A 22,409-nucleotide genomic window follows, 5' to 3' on the forward strand; every position below is an offset into this window, starting at 1 on the left:
TGACCGTTCCGACCTGTCGGCTGAGTGACTCGTTGGGTGGGAGTGAGGTAGATATTAGGGAAAGCAGAGGGTTGATGGAATCAGAGGATGAGTGGCTCATTTGGGGGGTGGAAGCTTGTGAGAGTAGAGAGTGATATGAAGTGGGATTATGGGTTAGGAGCTGGGATTAGCTAGACTGGTGAAATGTTCTGATTTGGTCACTGGACAACATGTTGTGATTATGAGCTGTCTGGCTCAATGACATCAGTTCTTGTATATGGATATTCTTTGTGTTCCTAATGCTTTATATGTGTCTTGTGATGGGACAGAAAAACATTTTAAGGGCTTTTTCTTGGTTTTGATTAAATAATTTTCTTTAAGTATAATATTTCCTTGGTAGTTGGATAGAGAGTTTATCACATTTCTTTCCAAATTTAATGGAAAAAGGGTATTTTGAGTAAATGCAGTGGAATAATTAAGCTTGTAAATGCTTTGACTGAGAGATTGGTTCCCTGATAACTTGTCAGTGTACATTTTGACCAATCAGGTTACTTAGCTGAAATAAAACTAGAAATTAACCAAGTGCACAGAAGCCTGCTTCCTGCCTTCTATCTGACCCCAGGTGTGGCAGGGTCAAGGGAGGTCCAGCGTCTGGGCCAGGTGGTCAGAGACATGGATGGTCAGTTCAGCTCAGGTGTCTATTTTAGAAAAAGGGAGATGGAAGTGTCTGTTTCCTGTCTTCCCTCTAGGGCCGGATAGGAAACTAACACCACTAACACCCTGTACTTACACCACTCACCTGCTGGGGAAGCTCAGACAGAGGTTGAAGCAACCAGATGTAACATCAGGATGTTAAATATGAGGTGGCCACAGCTGTTTAACAACAGAGAGGTGCGGATGTCTGCTGAACAGTCTTTGAGCCTTTCTGCAAACTCTGTTCTAGCTCCAGCGGTGATGCAGCTGAGCATGAATTTAGACATTCCTGTTAGAGGAGGCAATTTACAACTCATGGTACTGGTGGATTAATGGTTTTGCATTTGGTGACCAGAGCCAAGAAAGCCTAAAAGATACCTCAAAATGATGCACCTGTTGAGTAAAAAGCTGCCTTTGCCTTTTATTTGATTTAATTAAGACTAACTAGACTGTCGAAGGGGTACAGTCGGGCAGCTGGATAACTGACCTCCTAAACTCACTTTTTGGTTTTACTTTAGCAGTAAATCTTGCATTCTCCAGATTATATTTTAGTTCAGATCTATAAGGAAGTCTATAATTCTGACTTTTTGCCACTACTAAAAAATTGGAGTTTAACCTAATTAACCTTTGCATCTCTTCGGTTTGGCCTCAAATTACTGCTGCTGCTCTCCTAAAAGTCCCAAATAAAGTTAGCCACTTGATCATCAGTTGATTAGTAAAACTATAAACTGTTTTCCAAACCTCATTAGTTTTAGTACTGTCCTTTATAATTAAATCTCCATCTCTTTCATCTTTTTAACTTTGCTTCCCTCCTTTCATACCCCCCTCGTCCTTCGTCTCCTCCTCTCTGGAGTTTTTCTCTCTTTATCCCCTTGTGTTTACCTTTCTTATACCATTAACCCCTTTCAAACCGGCTCGTTTCTTCACACCGACCCGCTCATCCTCGTGTGACCAAACTTAGTTTAAGTTTGTGTGTCTCATAGGATTCTTCGATGTGTTTGTAGAAGTACTTGCAAGGGTGAGAAGAGAGCCCCTTTATGGGTCAGGGCCTCTCTGCCATCCCTTAGCCACAGTGATACAGTAACAAAAGAGGACCCTCCCCCTTGTCCTTTTGTACCCCCTAGCAAGGTCAGACTCAAAGACCTGGCCAGAATGTTCTCAGCTCTGGTCTCCCACAGAAGCTATTCTCTGATAATGATTGGTGCCTTAACTGGTAAAGATTTGTTTTGTAGTTATAGATGAAGAGAAATCTAAAGCCGTGATTGGTACCTGGATTCTGTCTATACATTATCATTTAATAATCATATTAACAAGTCAGGCTATTTTAGAAACACTAAAATGTAATTATTTTCCAACTTCTGAAATATAAATTAGTAGATTCAGTGGCTGGCCGACAATTTTAGGCTTTGAACAGTTGTATATATATTTAACTTTATCACTGATTGTATTCATTACTGTCATATATATTAATACATTGACAATATCATCAAGATGCTGAAGTTTACCTAATTGGAATCTGCAAAACTGTTCATTAAGTGTTTAGGTCATTACCTGCCAGTGGTCATTTAAAGTTCAGTTTCTTTTTATCGAGTCCGTATCCTACTATGTTGTCAAATGTAGTTGTGCACAAAAAGGAGTCCACCTCCACCTTCTTATAAACAATCATTTTGCTCCATTTAAATCCTTTCAGGCCACTGCCATAACCATTTAGCTAGGAATGATCCATAATTCCCCACCAGTCTGCATTACACAGTCACAGGCTTAATGGCAGCGGTGGCTTTCTGGCAGAGTTCATGTTTCGGCCACCTTGGCCTCTCTCTTGAAGTCAGCAAACTAGTATTTGTGTGTACTCTCAGTGTCAAAGCCAACGCTCATGTTCATGGTGGTAGATGGTAAGTTTCTTTTCTGTTGACAGAGAGACAGTACCTGGAATGTGTATTGGGTCACAGTGAGTGGTGTTGCCGAGGTAGTCCTGTTTGTTCTATAAGGCAGTACGCTCCAATGAAGGACTACACACAAATACCCATTTCGTCACAGAGACCCCACCCCCCCACCCCCAAGCTGTGCCGGAAATGGGCCCGACCCTTGCCCCTTCAATGCGCACATATGTACGTTTTACAAGCCAGACAAATGTAGAGTGAAGGAGAAGACTGAGGGAAGTGGTCGTTGGAGTGTAACCACCATAATGGGACAGAATAGATGGAAGTGAATCAGGTGAAAGTGTCATGGCCAGTTGATGAATTGGATGTTTGCTTCTGCGTCCGTTTGTTTTCAAGATGTGAGGATGCAAGAAACTTTGTGAAAAGGTCAAGGTTATGTTTGAGGAAATGAATGGGACAAGTCTCATGCAAGTCGGACTCCAGCATTCATATGTCTTCCGGTAGCAGATCTAAAGATCAGACAATTGAATATTTATGGGGTGACACATTTTCATATGTTTTTAGAGAATGATTAGGATTGTATGTGTGTCTGTAAATAAACTTAAATGACAAACTTTTACCACACAGTTTTTGTTCCTGCCACAGTGGTGGAAATCATGACACGACTCCAGGAACATTTTTAACCTGTTTACATGGCCTATAGGGATCCACAGCTAAGAATTACTGAAATGGTCATGGCTGTTATGGTCAGCCATGACCATTTCATCCACGGTGAATGGTCACCATGGCTGAGATTCCTGGTAATTCAGCCATGAATTACTGCAATGGTCATGGGTGAAATGGTCAGCCATTGCTTTATGACCACTTTGTATTGCGGAGGTTCTCTTCGTGCCACCAAAGGTGCTCTTAACCAATCTGGTACGAAGATGTCGACAATAGAGCCTTTGGGCTCTGTCGGCTGTGGGATGAGGTCTTTGTGGATAGTGTTTCTCACTTCACCAGTAAGAGGTTTTATTTTTTAATGTCCTTATTTGTCAGTGTCTTCTATGTAAGGAGGAACTCTAAACTTCACTTTAAATGGTCATTTTTCACTGTTTTATCATCTTATATGCAAATTTGTCCCACTATTTTCTTTATATTCAAAACTGTGTAAAGTAAGACAAATGGTCTTTTTAGAAGCTGACAGTGATCAGTGTATGTCCAACGATAACTTGCATTGCCCTCAACTAGACAAAACCAAATATGACTTTAGATTGCCCTTGAATTTTTTTTTCACAGCCAAAAATATTTGGTGGTGGGTACAGGGTCAGTATGTGGTTGCTACTTGTGTTGCTAGATGTCAATAAAATGTCATACAGTGAACCTCTCACTGGATTTCCATTTATATTCATCATAATGTCAGAGGTCGTTAAACTTATATTATCTTTAACCAGCCAGGACTGAAGCTGCAAATTTGTCAGGAACATGGTTTTCTATCGGTTTTAGTTTGGTCAAGAAAAAAGTTGGCAAAATACCTGAGAAAACAGTTTGGATCATTAGTCTTTGCTTTATGAAAAGTTTAAATGAACTTCTTTTGCCCAAGAGAATTTACATTTTGTGGCACCATATGAGTGCAAGACATTATATGGTCCAAAACATCTGGTATGCAGTTTCCTCACACACCTATGCATGGATTTAATTGTGCTTCCCTTTCTTTTGTTGCTTTCCAGTGCAGTGAAGGTTCTGCTGGAAGCTGGCGCTGACCCAAATGCCGGAGACGAGTTCAACAACGTTTATGACACTTCACGGGAGAAAGGCATCCATTCACTGGAAGGTGTGAGAACTATATATTCTTCTTTCCCAATTGTGTTTATGTATGTGTGTGTGGTGGTTTTATTACACACGTAAACTTGCAGATATTATGAGACATTATTATTTGCATAAACATTTTACTTTTATGCATGTTTGATTCCCTGTGTATTATTTATTTTGTACGTTTTGTGACAACTTATGTATTTTTTATTTGCTTTTCTTCTAAGCGACAGTCATACACGCAGATGCATACATGCATGATGGAGCTGGCACACACACACATATACACACACAAACGCTCTCCCCCACCCTCCAGTCTGTGTTGGGTTTCTGCAGACATATTTATATGGGATATGTATATTGCAGACATTTATAAGGCTGTCAGGTTTGGGTCCACGTGGGGCTGGCGTAGCGTGGGGAAGCATTTCCCAGACGCACACTGATGGATGGGCTAGGGGGGTCTGTGTGACGCTTTATTGGGTTAGCTATGATTATCCCACCCTGTGTTTCTCTCTATCTCACACACACAAACATACACAGTGCAGAGGGATAGTAGAAAGAGAGTGGGATGAATGAAGGGAGGGGAAGACTGATGAAGAAAAGAAGGAAGATGAGGGGAAGGCACTGAAAGAATAAGGATGAAAAGAAGGTTGAAAATGTAGGAGTCTGATGAAGATATGGATGTTTAGGGGTGATAGAGGGAGGGGCTGGAGGAAATGGGTGGGATGACGAGCGAGGGAGAGGAAGTCAGGAAATGGATGAGACAAAGTTATAGGGATGGGAAAGTGGATAGTGAGGAGGGAGCAAGAGTGATGAAAGGAATTGATGGACACTGAGGAGGAGAGGAAGAAGGCAGAAAAATAAAAATAGATAATAGAGGAGTGGCAAAGATGAGGGTTGTTATGAAAAAGAGCTAAGGAGAGAATGATAGAGTATTTCTGTTATTATAAAGGAGTACAACACAAGACACTCTAATATACAACTTATATTATTCCTAGACAGTTGAGCTAAAATCTAGGAGAACGATCAGCATTACAAAACCTGGAAACAAAAAGGATCACTTTGAAGCAGTTCCTCTGGAGTGTTACCAACAGATTAAAGAAAACTCTGAATACACAGTAAAAGGCTCAAACAGCTGCACTTATGATACTTTATAGTAGTTTACCATGTAGTAATTTTTGTCTGTCTTTTTCAGGGAGTATGCTTTTTCCATATACATGTCACAACCACTCAATCTGCATTTAGGACTCAAAGGAGGAGGTTTCACACATTCATCAAGCAGTGACGTTCTTTTTTCCTCCCCACCTGTCAACGTGATGGTCTGCAGAAGAATATCTGTCTTTAACTGTGTTTGCTTTGTCCCTCTTCATACAGTTTTGGTGTCTAGAGAAGATGAATTCAGCAGCAGGCTCAGCAGCAGGGCTGGTTTCCGGGGTTGCACTGCACTTCACTACGCCACATTGGCTGATGATCCACGTGCTGTCCGCATGCTTCTAGAGGCTGGTACGTAGCCGCTCTTCAATCTATATAAAGCCATCCAATGATTGCCTTTTGAGTCCATTTATTACCTCATAAAGTTAAGATTTTTATATAAGCTATGAAAAATTTATCCTTGGTATGAAAGTGGAGTAATTTATTGACATCAATCACATTTTGTCGGTAAATCTGTGTTCCCGCATTCAATATGTGTCATTGATTTCTTTTGTTTCACTAAAGTGATCAATCTTGTGCACCTAATATTTCATTAAAAAAGGGAAGACAGTTTTATACGCCTCGTGTGGCTAAATAAATATGAGGCCCAAGCTGCAAAATGCTGAACATTTTTTGGCACCTGCTTAGATAGTTGTTTTTATTTAACTGAGCAGTTATCATAAATTTGTTTTAGCTGCATTCATTGTGTAAATAGTGTTTATCATGTCAGTGTCTCCATTAAGGTGTTGTCCTGGGAATAGGCCAGCAAATATTTTTACATTTGAAAAAACTTATTTTATAAATCTACTGGGTAGGTGTGTGATTGACATAGTTGAAGAGCGTATATTAATGATGAGTCGGATTTGTGTTGACAACCCTCTGCTCTGAATGTTTTTGGAAAGGAGTGTTGGAGCTCGTAGCAGCTAAGTTTAGGATCGTTAGCTAAAATGCTATGCATGTTTTGATGCATTAGGTTGTTCTGTGTCTGTGCTGACGGCATAAATGTTTTGCTTCACCAAATGAATTCAACACATGCAGCTGCACCAACACAACACGGAGGTCCGCAATTGTTGTTGCTTTTCGTGGGTTCAGCAGGGTCTGAGTGCACGACTGAAAGATAATGTGAAAGACGTCACAGTCATCCAAAGATTCCAATTCCAGGTTACACGAACAGGACGTGCCTTTTGTTGGAAGAAAATTTCACTCTTGAGGCCGTTGTCAAATCTTTGCAGTTTTATCCAACCAAAACTCTGTAACTGTGTAACGAGAGGCTAAAACACAATAAAAACTTTTACATTTTACTGTCTCAGCGCTGTTGCGTAAACAGGGCCTTTAATCACAAGTACATTACTGACTTTGTGTCATTACTAACAAAGGATTTTGCTGCGAGGGTGTGTGTGTGTGTGGGGGGGGGGGGGATCAGCCTTGTCCTTATTTATCTGTTAGAAATCATTTTTGTTCATTTTAAAATCCATTTGTTGTAGAATTGGATTGTTATTGGAAAGGTAAAGAACAGATGATATTATAAGTATGTTGTTCATGAACTGAACTTAAATCTTATCCTGGGTTCCCAGTTTTACATGACACGGGCTGTAAATTCAGCGTGTAATGTTAAAACAGAATGGCTCTCATTCTGCCTTTTCAGCCAGAAACGGTATCACCTCCATCATTTCTAAAAGGAGTACCATGCATCACTTCCTTAAGAATTGATATAAACATTATTACAAAACCAATCTAAAATTGATTACTTGTTCATCTTCCCCAGCCTCCATTACACTTGCACCTGTCGTTGACTCAGCTCCGCCAGTACACGCACACATGCACATACACACCCTGGGGGCAGAGTATCCCCTTCAGTTTCCAGGCGAGCAGCTCTTAAACAAGCCAGGCCTCGTTGAACTGTGACCCACACGCAGAACATGCCCTTGGGGTAACTCCTCAGCCCCAACATGTGTGTGTGTCCTTGTGCATGTAGATATATATCCATCTATATATATATATATATATATATATATATATATATAGATATATATATATATATAGATATAGATATAGCTATAGATAGATAGATAGATAGATATATAGATATATATAGATATATAGATATAGATAGATATATATAGATAGATAGATATAGATATATATAGATAGATAAAAAAAAAAATATATATATTCTTAAATTCATGTCTGCATTCGTTCTCCTTATATCACTGTTTCAGCTTGTACGTATTTTTAGCTGTATTATTTTAATATCTTTAATGTAAAAGTAGTCTTTTTTTTTTTTTTTTATAAAACACCCCAAACCTCCTGAAACACACACACACACACTTGTATTAATGTCTTGTTTATGTTTATGATTGATGATGCATCTGAAGCTCTCTCTGCCTGTCTTATCCCTGCTTCTGTGAGCACTTGCTATGCCTAAACAAATCACTTCATCTAACTCAATCAAATGTTCCGCAGAAGCATTTTTGAATTAAAAAGGTAAGAAATTTCACGAAGCAGAGACATTTGTTTTAAGAAAATCAGATCAATGACAGATTTGGTTTTTGCTTATGTGACAGGGCCTTTGCAGACTTGGCGCCACCATCCCGACTAGTAGCGGTCATGATATCACCTACTTTAGTTTCAAGCATACACATTGTTGGCCATGTGCATGTGTGATCACATCTGAATGCATAAGTAAAGACTTGCATGTTGGTTTTTTCATTTCTGACAAAGCTGATGTTCAAATTGATTTGCTCTTTTTGCATCCTCATGAAAAAAATCTTGTAAACCTCCTCCTCTTCAGGAGGTCTGTGTGGTTTCATGTGTGTTGCTTCTCTGATTGTCCTCCTTTCGTGAGTGTACACCCTTCATGTGTATATAACATTGTGTCTGTCTTGTATCTTGTTATTTCCCCTGTGTTTGTGTGCATTCAAGTTAGTCTTCTAGCCTTCCAGCCTTGGGTCTGCTCTTTTGGCCCAAGCTGGACCTCAGCTTGTGTCCTCCATCCATCACAGTCTCCAGGCCCACCCTCAGGCTTTACTACAACTCACAATCCCTTTCCCTACCTGCAATGGCTCTCTAGCTTCTCCCCAGGCCCCACACCAGGCCCTTGGCCAGGGGCACTGAGTAATGGCCATCTCAGTAGGTGGTAGAAGGCCAGAAAAGAGACACATGCCCACAGATGCACACAAAATGGATACAAGGACCCACACACATGCATAAAGACCAGCAGGGGTTTTTTCCCACCAGCTGCAGTAAAAGAGAGGGAGGGGGAAATAGGAAAGAGAAGGGACTCTTAATAGGCATAACTAAAGCACTCCTAATGAAGGGATACTGTGTGTGTGTGTGTGTGTGTGTGTGTGTGTGTGTGTGTGTGTGTGTGTGTGTGTGTGTGTGTGTGTGTGTGTGTGTGTGTGTGTGTGTGTGTGTGTGTGTGTGTGTGTGTGAATGAGAGTGTGTGAGATTGTGTGAGAATGTTCAGCTTGGATGTGTGTGTGTCTACTGGTGTGACTTTAGTTAGTGTCGATCCTGTTATAAAGTGCTATGGCCCAGAGGGTTGGCCTGATATTAAAGCCCTAAATGATGCTATTTATTATGTCCAGTGTGTGTGTGTTGTAGGGTACTTTATTGCTTTCCTCTCTCATGTTCATGGGGGGTTAGTGGTGTATTGTTGTCAGGATCGATAGCTTTGCAAGCTGCTCTGGAAAGTTGGGGTTTTATCAATAATCATGGCAGGAGCCAAACAGTAGTTTGCTGGACAAGAGATTTCTGGAAATATTTCCTAATTAGATGTTGCTTAGTTGGAAAGTTTCAGTCAGATGGATGGTCCAACCCAATTGTTGACTTTTTTGAAAACCTTTTTAATTGTAAGGCATCAACATTGTATAGAGGGTCAATCTACCCAGTCAGCAACACGTGATCGTTTGAGAATAATCTGGCCGAAAGACCATAACTGTGAGATCAGTAAGGAAACATGGCACCAAATCATTGCAAATAATAGGAAATATATCAGAGACATTATAGGGAAATTCATCCAGGGAGGGGAGATTTGAGGTTATGCTGGCTAGAGTAAGGTGTGAGGGTCATGGGGACGTCTGTGAGAGTTTTATGGTAAATCTCATCCCCAATTAAGTAATAGCATGATTGTGAGACTATAGGTGGATAATAAGGTTAATGTATTTCTTGATAATTTTGTCATTTTATTCCATTTTGCTGCTCACTCAGTTTGTATATCTCTGAACACTGTGTTGCTTCTTCCTCTTCACCACCTTCCTGATCAGAACTACTTACCTTTTGTGATGTGTCCCCTAGAAGTCCACCTTCTTTCATGGTAAATGTACAATATACCTTTTGAGCTGTTTTTTTAAAATTAATTATCATTATGTATAAATAAAAAACTGAATGACAAACAATCATGGCAGGGATTTTTGTCTTTGTATTTGGCCTGTACTGAGCTGCCTTTTTTTCCCCTAAAGACATACTTCAGATGGGTGTGCAGGTTCTTTAGTGACACTGTCAACCATGCTGTCAATTTCATCTTTCGTGATATATTAAATAAAGTTTTTACAGAAGTTTCATCAAGGCAAAAAAGGACAGAATTGCTATGTTTACATGGGAGATTTAATTCCTGTTTAATTCCGAATAAAAGTTCATTCCGCTTTAAAGTGATGAAAAATGAACATGTAAAGACTTAATTCCTAATTCAAATTTCTATTCAGAATTAAACTTAATTCCGATGTAAGTGTCTGGTTTATTTGCATTTTAATTCAAAACTATTTCATTCCTCTGTCATGTAAACCGTTATTCCACTCTAAGTTAATTCTTCATTCTGCGCATGCTCGTTACCTTGTCCTGTCCCGATGTCACACGTTGTTTTGCCTCCCGTGTTCGGTGGTCTATCTTTCTTCTCCTTCTCAGTTGCTGCAAAAAGTGAACTAGTATGCTCGTGTTGAGCTGGTACTTCATAATTTTAATAAAAATAGTGGCGAAACTGGTACTTATGTAGTTTTTACATGTTACAACTGAAAAGACGAGAAGCAGGGAGCAAACTTTGCATCTTTCCAGTATGGATCATACGTCACGTGTACCTTCTGTCCAGTCAGAACCCTTCCTAACCTCCCGCTCTAAAGAGGAACTAAGTGAGGACGTGTTATTTGAGTTTTTTCTTTTTTTTAGTTTCATGTAAACCTTCATTCGGAATTATTATTTTCATGTAAACTCGTAGGAGAAGATGTTCATTCTGAATTGTTAATTCGGAATTAAAAAACATCGTGTTTCTCACCTGAAGGGATATTTAGGTTTTTTGTTTTTTTTTTTGTGGGGTTTTATGAAATACCTATCAGTTGCCACACCTACAGTAGGCAGTACTTAAAGTTTGGGTTGGAGAATCAGGGAGAAATTCTAACAGAAGAGCAAATATTTGCAACTAGAAATTATTCAAACTCCTATAATGATGTGTCTTTCAGAGCAATGAAAAGACAGGATTTCTACAGCACATTACCTTTACATCACATGGTTGTTTACTTTTTGACTGCACTTTGTTAATTACAAAATGTCAATGTTACATCAAGCATTATCACCCTGTTGCAACATGGACTGCTGATAGACTCTACACACGTTCAACTTTGGTTAAGGAACTACATTATAAAACTGCTTTTGCCATTTTTACTTTGTATAATAGTAGGAAATCATGACAAAATAAGTCATGAAGACAGTCTGCCAGATCTTCTTTTACAAACATAGTTCCCACAATCCCATCCTTCTCACTGTTACCTCTGTTGCATGTACACTGTGACATGCAAATGCATTTAGTCAATTTTGATTGTATTTATATCAACACAAGATAACATGCCACACTTTATCATTGAAGATGATTAAAAAGGAAAATATTCTTGAGGAAACATACAAAACTCTTCCATAGTGACAGTGAGGAAGCTGAATTATCAAATTATTGCTTGCCACTAAATTGTAAACATGGGGCTGATTTCCAACTTGGCCAAAGGCTTTAAGCCACAACATGCTGATGTCAGCTGTAAAGTAAGGGAGTGTTTTTATAGTGCTCAGGGATCACAGTATCTTTTGGGTTGAGCACAGAAGGCACCGTTAAGCACCCTGGCTGACAAGCCCATCAACATCCAGCACTGGCACGCTTCAGCCATGCTGTGACATTGTTTTGGTCCGCATTCAAACGATGACCCCATTAAACTATTATTATCCTGTGTTTGACCCTTCCTGCTGTGTTAAGGTGCAAGAACCTGCAGTGTGCATATCCTGTATAATAGTCCAGGGTGCTGGTGTGCAGTTCTGGGGGTCGGATGTGTGTTATTGGCACGCGTTACAGATATAAAACCCCCTACAGAGGCATTGCGTGGTCCTCCTGCTTTACGGCAGAAAGCCATACTACCCATTGAACCCATGTGACCTCTTAACCTCTAACCTTGCTTTCTCAATTGATGTTTTGACCCTCCTGCTGGGGCTGTGTATGCTTATTTTTTGAACCACTAACAACAACAAAAAAAAGTGAGTTTATTTTACCATAAACTTGTTGATCTTTACCATGTTTTTCCTCTAATGTACTACACTTTTGTGCCTCTCACATACAGGTGCCAACCCACTACAGACCAATAGCTTGGGACACACAGCACGGGCCTACGCTAAGGAGGGAGAAGTGAGCACAGTCCTGCAGGAGTGGGAAGGCAAAGTATGACACTTTTATTCCTATGGACAGAAATGTCTATTTACATTTTACTCTTTAAAAGATCTGCAGAATTTGCAAGCAATTGAAAAAAAATTGTGTTCTGTACTTATGTCCTAAGGCCTGGTTTGACTGACATGGCACTATTTACTCAGCATCTGTGTCATTTACTTCCCATCATGCACACAGGCGCACACTCCTCAGGAGGTCTATGTGAGGCTGGTCACTGACTGATAGGTGCTTTTGAGCGTTAAAGTTGTGAAAGCTGGTAGAGGTTAACTGGGGTTAAAAACATGCTGAAGGACAGAACTTGGTTATTAATTACTTTTGTTTTCCAGCTTCATCAAAACATAAAAGTAAAAATAAAAAAGTAACATAAAAACATAAAAGTTGCAGATAAAAGATGAGAATGGGTTTATATTACCTCCTGCCAGAAGGAAACATTTATGGAGTTCAGTGTTTATGTAATCCAACTGAGAAATATGCTTTGCCAGTTTTTTTTATGCAGCAGTGTCATCACTCACATTGCTACAAGCAGAAGCAGTCAAGTATTTTAAGGTTAAGGAAACAATACAGGACTTTCCATGCGCACCTTTTGCAGGATTTTTTCCCCCTCCTGTCTATCTGTGACCTCTGCTCTACAGTAAGTGCTCTCTTGAGATGGTAAAAGTGATAGCTGTTATTAGTTTGTGAAGCTGTTTATAAGGTTTTCCTTTTTTATGAAACCTGTCTTCTGGTGTAATGTTGTGAAGCTGTATGACAGAAAATAGTTAAGTGACACTTTTTTATAAATTCATTATGCTCATTTGTATGTTGGGTTTTTAATTGTCTGGTATTTATTAATCCCACAATTTCACGTAGTTTTTTAAAAACTGAATAAACCTTTGACACCCTTCCCCTCACTGCTCAGCTCTTAGTATTTCACTGTAACATAGTGGTAGAAGTGGGGTCTGGCTTTTTCTTAAATAAAATTCGAGTTATCCGTAGTTATCTACTGGTTTGACAGCATGCTGGAGCTAAGCAAGATGGAGAGAGAGAATAAACAGCCTCCTTCCACTGCAGGGTAAAAACCTGGAGTCTAAAGAGACAAAGAGGAGAGGATAAATGAGTCCAGTGGTGACCAAGAGAAAGGAAAAAAAAATGAAGAGAGACTTAAGAAGATTGGAAGGAAAGACAGCCACAAAAATAGAAGCAAGTTCAGCAGAAGGGAGGAAATCAGTTGTCATAGGTGAACAAAAGGCAAGAGGGTGGACAGCTGCTTCATAAAGGAAAGCTCTAAACTGGCAGATACTGGATGAACTGGGAATGAAGATGTGGACAAATAGGGAAAAAAAAAGAATGCTTTTTTTTCCAATATGATATTAAATCTGACAGATGTTTTAATGCTTTTTTTTTTTTTTAGTAGTTTTCTTGAGCATCAGTCATCTCCTGCACTAGACACTGCAACACTTACACCACCAGTCAGTTACCCGGAGTGTAAAGTGCTTCCTTTTACATTGGCTTCTTCCATGAGTTTTTTCTCATGAATTTCTACCTGAATCTCAAAATATTTAAGTTTTTTTTGTCGTACTTTTTTTGTTTGTTTTTGTTTTGACCTTTTACTCGATCAAGTACCTGTCTGTGTGCGTGTGTTTTGTTATGCAGTACCAAATTATATTGTTTCTACAAATATACTTGTGGGTTATTACTAAAGTAGCCTTGAACCTTTTTAGTAAAAATCTGAGTCATCTTTTCCTGTAAATTTACAACTGTATTGTAAGAAATTCTGAGTAATTTGTCAGAGGTAGTATTATTTTCCCCTGCTCTGTGATTATAATATAATAATGTTTATTTTTGGACCTGTTATAACCCCAATTCACCGTCTAGTGTAGTAATGTTGAAACACGTATAAAATAAAGACAGTTGATGATTGACAGACCAATGCTGAGTTTTGATGCTGAGGGAAAAGCACAAATTATTTTAGCCTTTGTCCTCCATATTCTGTGAAAGGTTTTATTTCCTCTTTAAGATGCCTTGACTGTCTTGTTTGTTTGTTGTATCCTCATTTTTATTTTTTTATTTATTCAAAATCTTGTGTTAGTTCAAGGAGTTGCAAGCTCGACGGGAAGCAGAGGAAAGGAGGAGGTTCCCCCTGGAGAGGAGGCTGAAGGAGCACATCATTGGACAGGAGGGTGCCATCAATACTGTGGCTTCAGGTACACAAATGGACAGAGTGTTATATATGCATTCATGCATGAGAGACACACACAGTGATTACCCAATTTAAACATTTCAAGTGCATGCCTTTACCCTAGATCTCTGTCCTTTCCTCGGTTTTTCACATTTCTTTATTTTTCATGCTATTTCTGTTTTGTAGTACTCTCCGTCCTTCCTTCTGTTCTCCTCCCTTCCCTGCAGCAGTAGGCGGGTTCAGACAGACCGGCGGAGGCTGTAATTGGTTAATTGTGATGAATGAGCTGTCTGTCAGGCGTGCACAGGTGCTGCGTGCATGTGTGTGTCTGTGTTTGTGTGTGACAGCTGAAGGGGCCAGGCTTGGAGCCGCCAGTTAACACGATTACAGAGAGTGGAGACGTACTACAGACCCCACACCCCTCCTACTCTTTTTCTGTCCATCTTCTTGCTTTTCACCTTCCGCCTTTCCCTGCTTTTAGCTCTCTCTTCTTTCTCCTCTGTCTCTCTGTGCCACCTTGATGTCCATCTCGCCAACTCTACTTTGCCCTTCTGTCCTTTTAAACTTGCACTTTGTAGCCTTGTATTTATCTGTCGTTCCTTCAAGTTTGTTGTCATTGAGTCCGATGTGGATATGTAAAATTATTTGCATGTCTGTCATGTGAAACGGTTTGAAAAAAAATGTGCAAAACTAAATGCAGCCCTGATGGGAGATGATGGTGGAAAAGTGAACGAGAAAGCTTGGAGAGTTGGCAGCAAGACGGAGAGCAAGAAGAGAGTAACAAAAAGAGGAGGGTGGGTGAGTTAGAGCACAATAACACAGAAGACAGTAAAGAGCTGATATTGCAGCAGACATCCATGGAGGCCATGTGCTGTATTGATCTGCAGATGAGGGAGGTAAAGTGAGAATTCAGAAATGGGTCTTGAGCTCACAGAGAAGCTGTGTGTTATTTTTATAGTGTAGAACATTTTCTGTTTAGATTTGTGAAAATAATTAACTTATTCCCAAAACTATAAGAAAATCAGGGGGCAGGAGGACTTGCGGTCTTTGGCAAGGAAAAGAATTAATGTTATTATTCCTAAAAGCTGTAAAAGACATCACCACTGAGATTAAAAAAAATAAAAAAAACAAGCTTATTGATCTCTGAGAAGTATTACAATGAATATATTACACACTGTCATGAATAGGAAAACAGAAGTGGAAGAGGCTTATGTACAAAAAATTAATCTGCAAAGAAATTTACAGGAGCTCACATTATCTGGTGCGCAGCTATAAGCATGTCAGCTGTTTGTCAGTGTTCATCAAAGGCAAAATGAGCAGTCATCAGTCAAACTCTGGCAGGAACAAAGAGGGGAAGTGGACATCTAGAGATGAAGAGATGGACCAGGAAAGAAATACAAGGACAAATTCCAGATAAAGAGTTGACAAATGAGAAAGGATGTAGGGATAAACAGAGAGGAAGGGCTGAATTGTTTAATTGCAAATGCAAATAACATGTACAACAGATGCTGATGAGTTGTTAGTGATAGGTTTTATTATTGATTAGTAAGACAGTAGCTGGACATTTTAGCTTCGACAGCAGCAAGTGTAGGGACTGCTTCAAATTATAGTCAGATGTGTTTAAATTCCCCTATTTCTCCTTCAAACTTTGTCGTTTTTTATTTATTTATTTGTTGAATAAACGTAACGTGAATTAGAAATGCTGCAAGTCAAAGGATGACTTGCTGTAAACCCTCGGTCCATGCAAAAGAGAGTGGTACGAGAGGAAATGGGACTGTTATTCACAGGAAATGTTTACTGATAAGCCATTGCTTATCTCTGATCTCCACTGATACCAAGCAGAAGCTCATGTCCTTTGCCCTGGGTTCTTTTTTTCTTTTTGTTCCTTTTTTTTTACATTTTACTTAAAATATTCTGAATATAATGTTTAAATAAGGTGACGGTAACAACAGTACACATGATTAATCATCTTTAAGACTCAAGGTAAGAAAAATAACAAAAGAAAATAGGAAATAATGGATGATTTTCTTGATGAATTGTCAGAAAGAGCAGTAGTTTATTATTCATTTATTGACATATATTTAAATAATATCTAGTCAGTTAAAAAGTTGATTTCTTTTTGTTTCTATTGCAATTGCTGTGTGTAAAAAAAAAAAAAAAAAAAAAAAGTTTAAAATATGGTCAGATGATCTGACAGTTTTAGTAAAAATTTGCAGACCACATTCAGAAAAAAATAAAAATGTTAGGTGTGCTGTTATATCTTCAAAACAGCTGTTTCTACCATAACTCCTCATGACAAACAGCTGGCCTGCAGCAAGACGCACACACACACTACAAAACACACACACAGGAAGGAGGTTAGATTGATCCAGGTTTAGCTCTCAGGGCTAAGAGTTATTGAAGAGAATCATCCCTCTGTAATCATGTTAGAGCCAACCAGACCTGCCCAATACACCCTGCCTTATTTGTGTGTGTGCGTGTGTGTGTGAGAGAGGGAGAGAAAGGGAGAGAGAAGGGGAGCAAGCTTTCATTTGTTTTGTGTCCCCTTCCTTCTCGTTGTCAGGGTCCTCTCAGAAATGTCAGTGTGCCCTTCTGTCAAAGTCAGTCTCAATCAACTAAAACACACACAAACCCACAGAAGGTTATGCTGTCATTCACGCAGCCATTGATAAAGCAGACAGAGCTTTGGAGCCCCTCTTGTCACTATTCATCTCTAGGTCCATCTCTGACACACTCGTTTGTTTCTCTGCCTCATTCTCTGTCTCCTAATCTCCATCACTGCTTTATTTCCCCTCTTCATCTCCCTTCTGCATCTTTACTCCTCTTTCCTCTCCTTATCTTTGTCCCTCCCGTTGCTTCCCTTCTCCCGTAGTGTCTCTCCTGCCAAACATTCGTTCTTTCATTATCAGCTATTAGTAGCTAGTTAAACACTTATCTCATGTAACACTCATGTCTGTTCTAGTTTTCAGTTTTTTAGCTTCACTTTATAGTGATTTGTGATCAAGGTAAAGGATACTTTGACAGGAAAGGTTATTTGGTTACTTACTCGCAACTTGGTCTCAGTACTCTGGTCCACTGGTGAATTCATGCCTGAGTGGGAAACAAGGCTTTTAAAATGTTACCACTTGTATTACTGAAATATAGATGCAGTTCTTTTTGTTGTCAATCTGCATGATATACCTGAGAGTTACCGTTTGTAGAACAAAAACATGAATAAATGCAAAGTGATAATGATATGTGTGGCCTGTGCTTTAAGCAAAGACACCCATAGTAAGAAACTCTGTGTGATGGCACCATTACTACAGTTGCAAAGCTGAGAGTATCAGTAAATGATGTGCAGCTAATAAAGAGAGCTGTGGTCACATTTATCCGCACTGTGATGCTAATTTACCTTAATGACACAATCAAAGTGCTTCCATCTACCATCTGTTCCCACTTTGGAGCCTCAACAAGCTGATATGTTACATCGATGAGTGTTTGAGTTTCTGATTTGGCTAAGATAAAAAAATTAAAAAAAAAACACTAGACAAGGGAAACTCACAAACACCCTTGGACAATCCTCAGCTGCCCAGAAGATGCAAACCAGAACTTTTTAGTGACTGTAACCATATCTATGTCTGGCTCTGGTTCTGGCCCGGTTGGTTTCTCAACAGGTTAAGATTTAGATGAGTTTTGCTGGTGGCTGCTTCTTCCTCGAGTGTCTGAAACCGTTGCTTCTCTTTACTCCACATCATCATCTTTTCTTTTGTGTGTGTGTGTGTGTGTGTGTGTGTGTGTGTGTGTGTGTGTGTGTGTGTGTGTGGGGTTGCTGGGGTGATGGCAGGGTAGGGTAGGCACTCCTCTTTAAGCAGGAGTGTGTGTCTGTGTGTGTGAGGCTGCGATCTATGCTAAACTGATTTCACTATGGCCGCGCCAGAGAGGCTAACGCAATTACCGCTGGCTAATGGCCCCACTGACTGAGGGGGGAGGAGAGACATCGTGGGTAGCTTTCTGGAGGTCTCTCATCTCGCTCTCCTGCTGTTTTCTCTCCTCTTCCTCTGTTTTTCTCCAACAAATGTATCTGACCCTTTTCTCATCCCATCTCTTCCAGTGTTTTCTCATAGTGTCAGGGAGCCCTCAGGTCAGCTCTGTAAAACTTGGTAGAAAAACAAACTCATCAAATGCAAATAACTCAAATAATTGTCTTTCTCTTTCTCTACCTTTCTCTGTGCTCTCCAGCTATCAGGAGGAAGGAGAATGGTTGGTACGATGAGGAGCATCCTCTCGTATTCCTCTTCCTTGGGTCATCAGGAATCGGTAACTCATTTAACTTTTTCCCATCCCTTACTTTTATTCTGGTTTGATTTCATGAAGCCGCTTCCTTTAAATAGCTGGTGAAGTAAGAAAACACTTTAACTTATTCTGTTTTTTGTTTTATTTGTTTTTAATTTTGTTCATGAATTTAGATTATTATTTTCTGAATAAATGCACCATTCAGATGCAAAAATAAGAAGAGGATACATTCTTGCAGGAGTACAATAAAATGTACAAAACATTAAGCAAATAAGAACTGTTTTCACTGTCACAGCAGAAATGCTCAGATGTTATCAAAGTTTCTACTTATGCCAATATTTTTAAATCAACTGATCTTTTTAGAAAATACATATATATATATATATATATATATATATATATATATATATATATATATATATATATATATATATATATAATTTACACACACACAAATATATTCATACATACACATACATACATACATACATATATAAACACTGGGAGCTCTTCCCAACAAACTATTAATGCAGAGAAATGAACAGCTCGCTGTTTCAATTAATGATATCCACTGGGAATGGTGGGAATAAATTGGGGCATTTACTGGAAATTTCTACAGGAATTGATCAAGTGCCGCAACAAATGATTATTTTAGTTATAGACCAGTCACTAGTTATTTTGGCGATTTGTGGACTAATGGGATTATATGTAAATTGTAGTTTATATCACCAGCATGCTGCTGTTCTTAGATAACCATCACTAGATTCAAGCTGGGGATGGTTTCTATGTTAATAAAGACATTTACAATAGTAGCTCATTCAGCTTTATATGAACTTTGCAGCTTGTAGTACAAGAAGGAGAACAAGCCACTGGCCTTAAGAAGACATGAATAAATGCTTGTATCAGTTTTTCTTCACTTCATTTATCTGTGGCATCAAATCAGCTACATTATCAGGAATTGAATTGTACGACAAAACTATATGAGGTTGGCAGTTGAAACCAAAACTAAATTACCCACCAAAAATGTTTTGGTTCACTGTTAACGTTACCAGCTACCTTGCCAGTTTCCTCATCAAGATGAGAAGCGTCCCTCTTCGTCAGAAATTAATCAACCACAACATGCTTCTTTTTAACAAACTTGTGCATCCCTGTCATACCGCCATAAAATGCCTTAAAGATTTTAAGAAAAATAAAAGATCTCAAACTTTCGAGCTCTGTTGCTGGCACCATGATACTGTTGTTTGGGCCGAACTTTTCTGGTTAAGTCATGGCCGATACCGATTGCCACAACTGCGCATGTGCGTCAAGGACAGAAAGGCAGCAGAAAGAACAGCGGTAGTTTCAGGAGGAAAAAACGTTTAAGATATTAAATGATTACTCGATTATTAAATTGGTTATCCATTATTTTTATTGGTGGACAACTCATCGACTAATTGTGGCAAACCTAATTTCATTCAAAATTCTTAATGTAAAGTAAAAAAATGTTAAAACTACTAAATAAAAGCTATTATAGAATCTGCTACCATAATAAAAGTGACTTTCCTCGAATATTTAAATATTTTTCCGGTAAATAACGTAGGAAAACAGCATCAGATCAACTAACTCCACTCTCAGCAGAATTTTAGTGTCCAAGGATAAGTTTGACTGGGATGGCTTCAAGTAGATTCAAGATAAGGAAGCGTTAGTGTGGAGGCAGCAGAATGAGAGATTAAGGGCCAGATAAATGGCTAAAAAACAGAGTTGGTGAAATGACAGGGCAAAGAGATAGATGAGGGAGAAGCAGTGTTCATATCCTCTGTTCCCTTCAGCGACAAACAGTGGCCATGAGACATCAATATTAAACACAGCAACAAGACACAAGCGCACACACAGCCTCTTTCATGCACACAGTCATCACACCCATATGCATACCAAGCACAAGACATCAATATCATATATGAGCATTTGTATGCAGAATATTTTACCGACAAACATAATGTGTGCTTCTGGAGAACCAGAGAAGATTGAAAGCTTCATAGAAGGAGGTGCTGGGATTTAGGCCAGCACTTAGCGAAGGAGAGAGATTGTCTTTCTGTCTGAAATGAGTAAGCTTGCTTTCCCAAATCCCTGAAATCTCTGCATGCTAATGTGCTCCATAAAGGCTGGGATGTTTTTTTTTATATTAAAAACAAAATAATTAAATGGAGAATGGAGTTCTTGCTGCTGCACGATGCATAACTAAATGATATCTCTTTGTTCTCTGTCTGGTTTGATGGTGGATGTCACAGGAAAGACGGAGTTGGCCAAACAGGTAGCTCGCTACATGCATAAAGATATTAAAAAGGTGCGTAAAGCAGCATCTTCCATACATGTAACACATCGATACACTACATGCAGCTGTAGTCTGTGCTTTACGTAGAAGTTAATCCATTGTGTGATTGCAGGGTTTCATCCGTATGGACATGTCTGAGTTCCAGGAAAAGCATGAGGTAAAGTGTTTCTATCTTGATCCAGTTGTGTAGTGTGTATGTCAAGTTACTAAGTATGTAACTGTTGGGAATGTATTAGAAACACACAGCATGGAAAATACTTTGCAACACAGAAGTTAATTGATAGCAGATAAGAGCAGCTGTGACTTCTGTCTCTGCTGCAGATGTATGGAGTCATTCAGTTTATGTATTCATAATTGATGCATGAACCAAAATAAATGCTGTTTTCAGCTGTTTTCTCCCCTTCGTGAGGTTTTGATGATGAATACATTTAATCGGTTATTCAGAGTTGCATTATGCTGCAGTGCTAAAGAACCATATCTAATCATTTTGGCTGTGCGTACTTGTTCAGTGGGGATTTCTGCAATTAGTTGCAACAAAATGCTGGGATTTGGGACCAATTTATGTTCTTTCATTGTAGTTCTAAAAGGCTACACTGGAAAAAAAACAAAAAAACATTATAACTGGAAGTACTAGGAAAGTGCAGACCTTAGCCAAGCCATTTCATTGCTAAGAATTTTCCCCCAGTGATTGTGTGCATTAGTTTTTAAATTAGAAATTCTAATAGCAAAATTATCACTTTCTACCTATGGGCTCCCTTATGTGGCAACCCAGTGGTCATGTGACCATGAACAGCTTGTCAACACTCGAATCAGAGGTGAAGCTAGTGGCAGTCGGATTGATGAATGCCATTATGTCTATCCACCATCACATTGGGAAGAAGCTGCTAAGAAGAAACACTGAGAACTTCAACAGACGTTTGTTACTAGTATGGTATTTCTGGCATCTAGTTTTGAGTAGTAATATCATAATAAATGTTTAACTCACCAGTCACAAAATAGTTTGTTAAAGGGGTGCTATTATGGTATTTGGAGTTTTCTGAGCTTTCTACAGTGTTACAGTGTTGAATCCTCATCGGACATGTGAACGGCACTGTTTTTTATCACCTAAACGCATGTTTGAGTTTGAGTTTAAAGTTCCAGCACTCTCTCCGTTCGGTTTCCATGGCAACAAAAAACGTGTCGCTTTAGAGAGTTGTTTCTACTTGGAAATCCTTGTGACGTCCCGGGGGATAAGGTTCGGTGATTGGTTACCTTCTACTGGTTAACTAGGGCATGTACAAATACATCAGGCGGGTGGAAAACGTGGGATAAAGTTATTTCCAACGATGGCTGGTGAGTTTACCAAAGAGAGACATCCTGCTGCATTCGTTGCTGTGGGTTGCTGTTTTCCACTTCGTTTTCAGGGTCTGATTCAGGTTCCAACATGTAGGGCTGTATGCT

The 22,409-nt window shown here is 39.2% G+C and overlaps 1 protein-coding gene across 1 annotated transcript in view; it reads left to right on the plus strand.

The window, feature by feature from the left end:
- Positions 1 to 22,409, plus strand: part of clpb (ClpB family mitochondrial disaggregase) — a 34,201-nt gene that overhangs the window by 6,143 nt on the left and 5,649 nt on the right. Inside the window, exons 4-10 of the mRNA XM_079246193.1 lie at positions 4,262 to 4,365; positions 5,718 to 5,846; positions 12,125 to 12,222; positions 14,297 to 14,411; positions 18,605 to 18,682; positions 20,926 to 20,981; positions 21,082 to 21,126. Coding sequence (XP_079102319.1) covers positions 4,262 to 4,365; positions 5,718 to 5,846; positions 12,125 to 12,222; positions 14,297 to 14,411; positions 18,605 to 18,682; positions 20,926 to 20,981; positions 21,082 to 21,126 — 625 coding nt within the window. The remainder of the gene's footprint in view (positions 1 to 4,261; positions 4,366 to 5,717; positions 5,847 to 12,124; positions 12,223 to 14,296; positions 14,412 to 18,604; positions 18,683 to 20,925; positions 20,982 to 21,081; positions 21,127 to 22,409) is intronic.

The sequence above is a fragment of the Telmatherina bonti genome, assembly GCF_933228915.1.
Source record: "Telmatherina bonti genome assembly, chromosome: 9".
NCBI lineage: Eukaryota > Metazoa > Chordata > Actinopteri > Atheriniformes > Telmatherinidae > Telmatherina > Telmatherina bonti.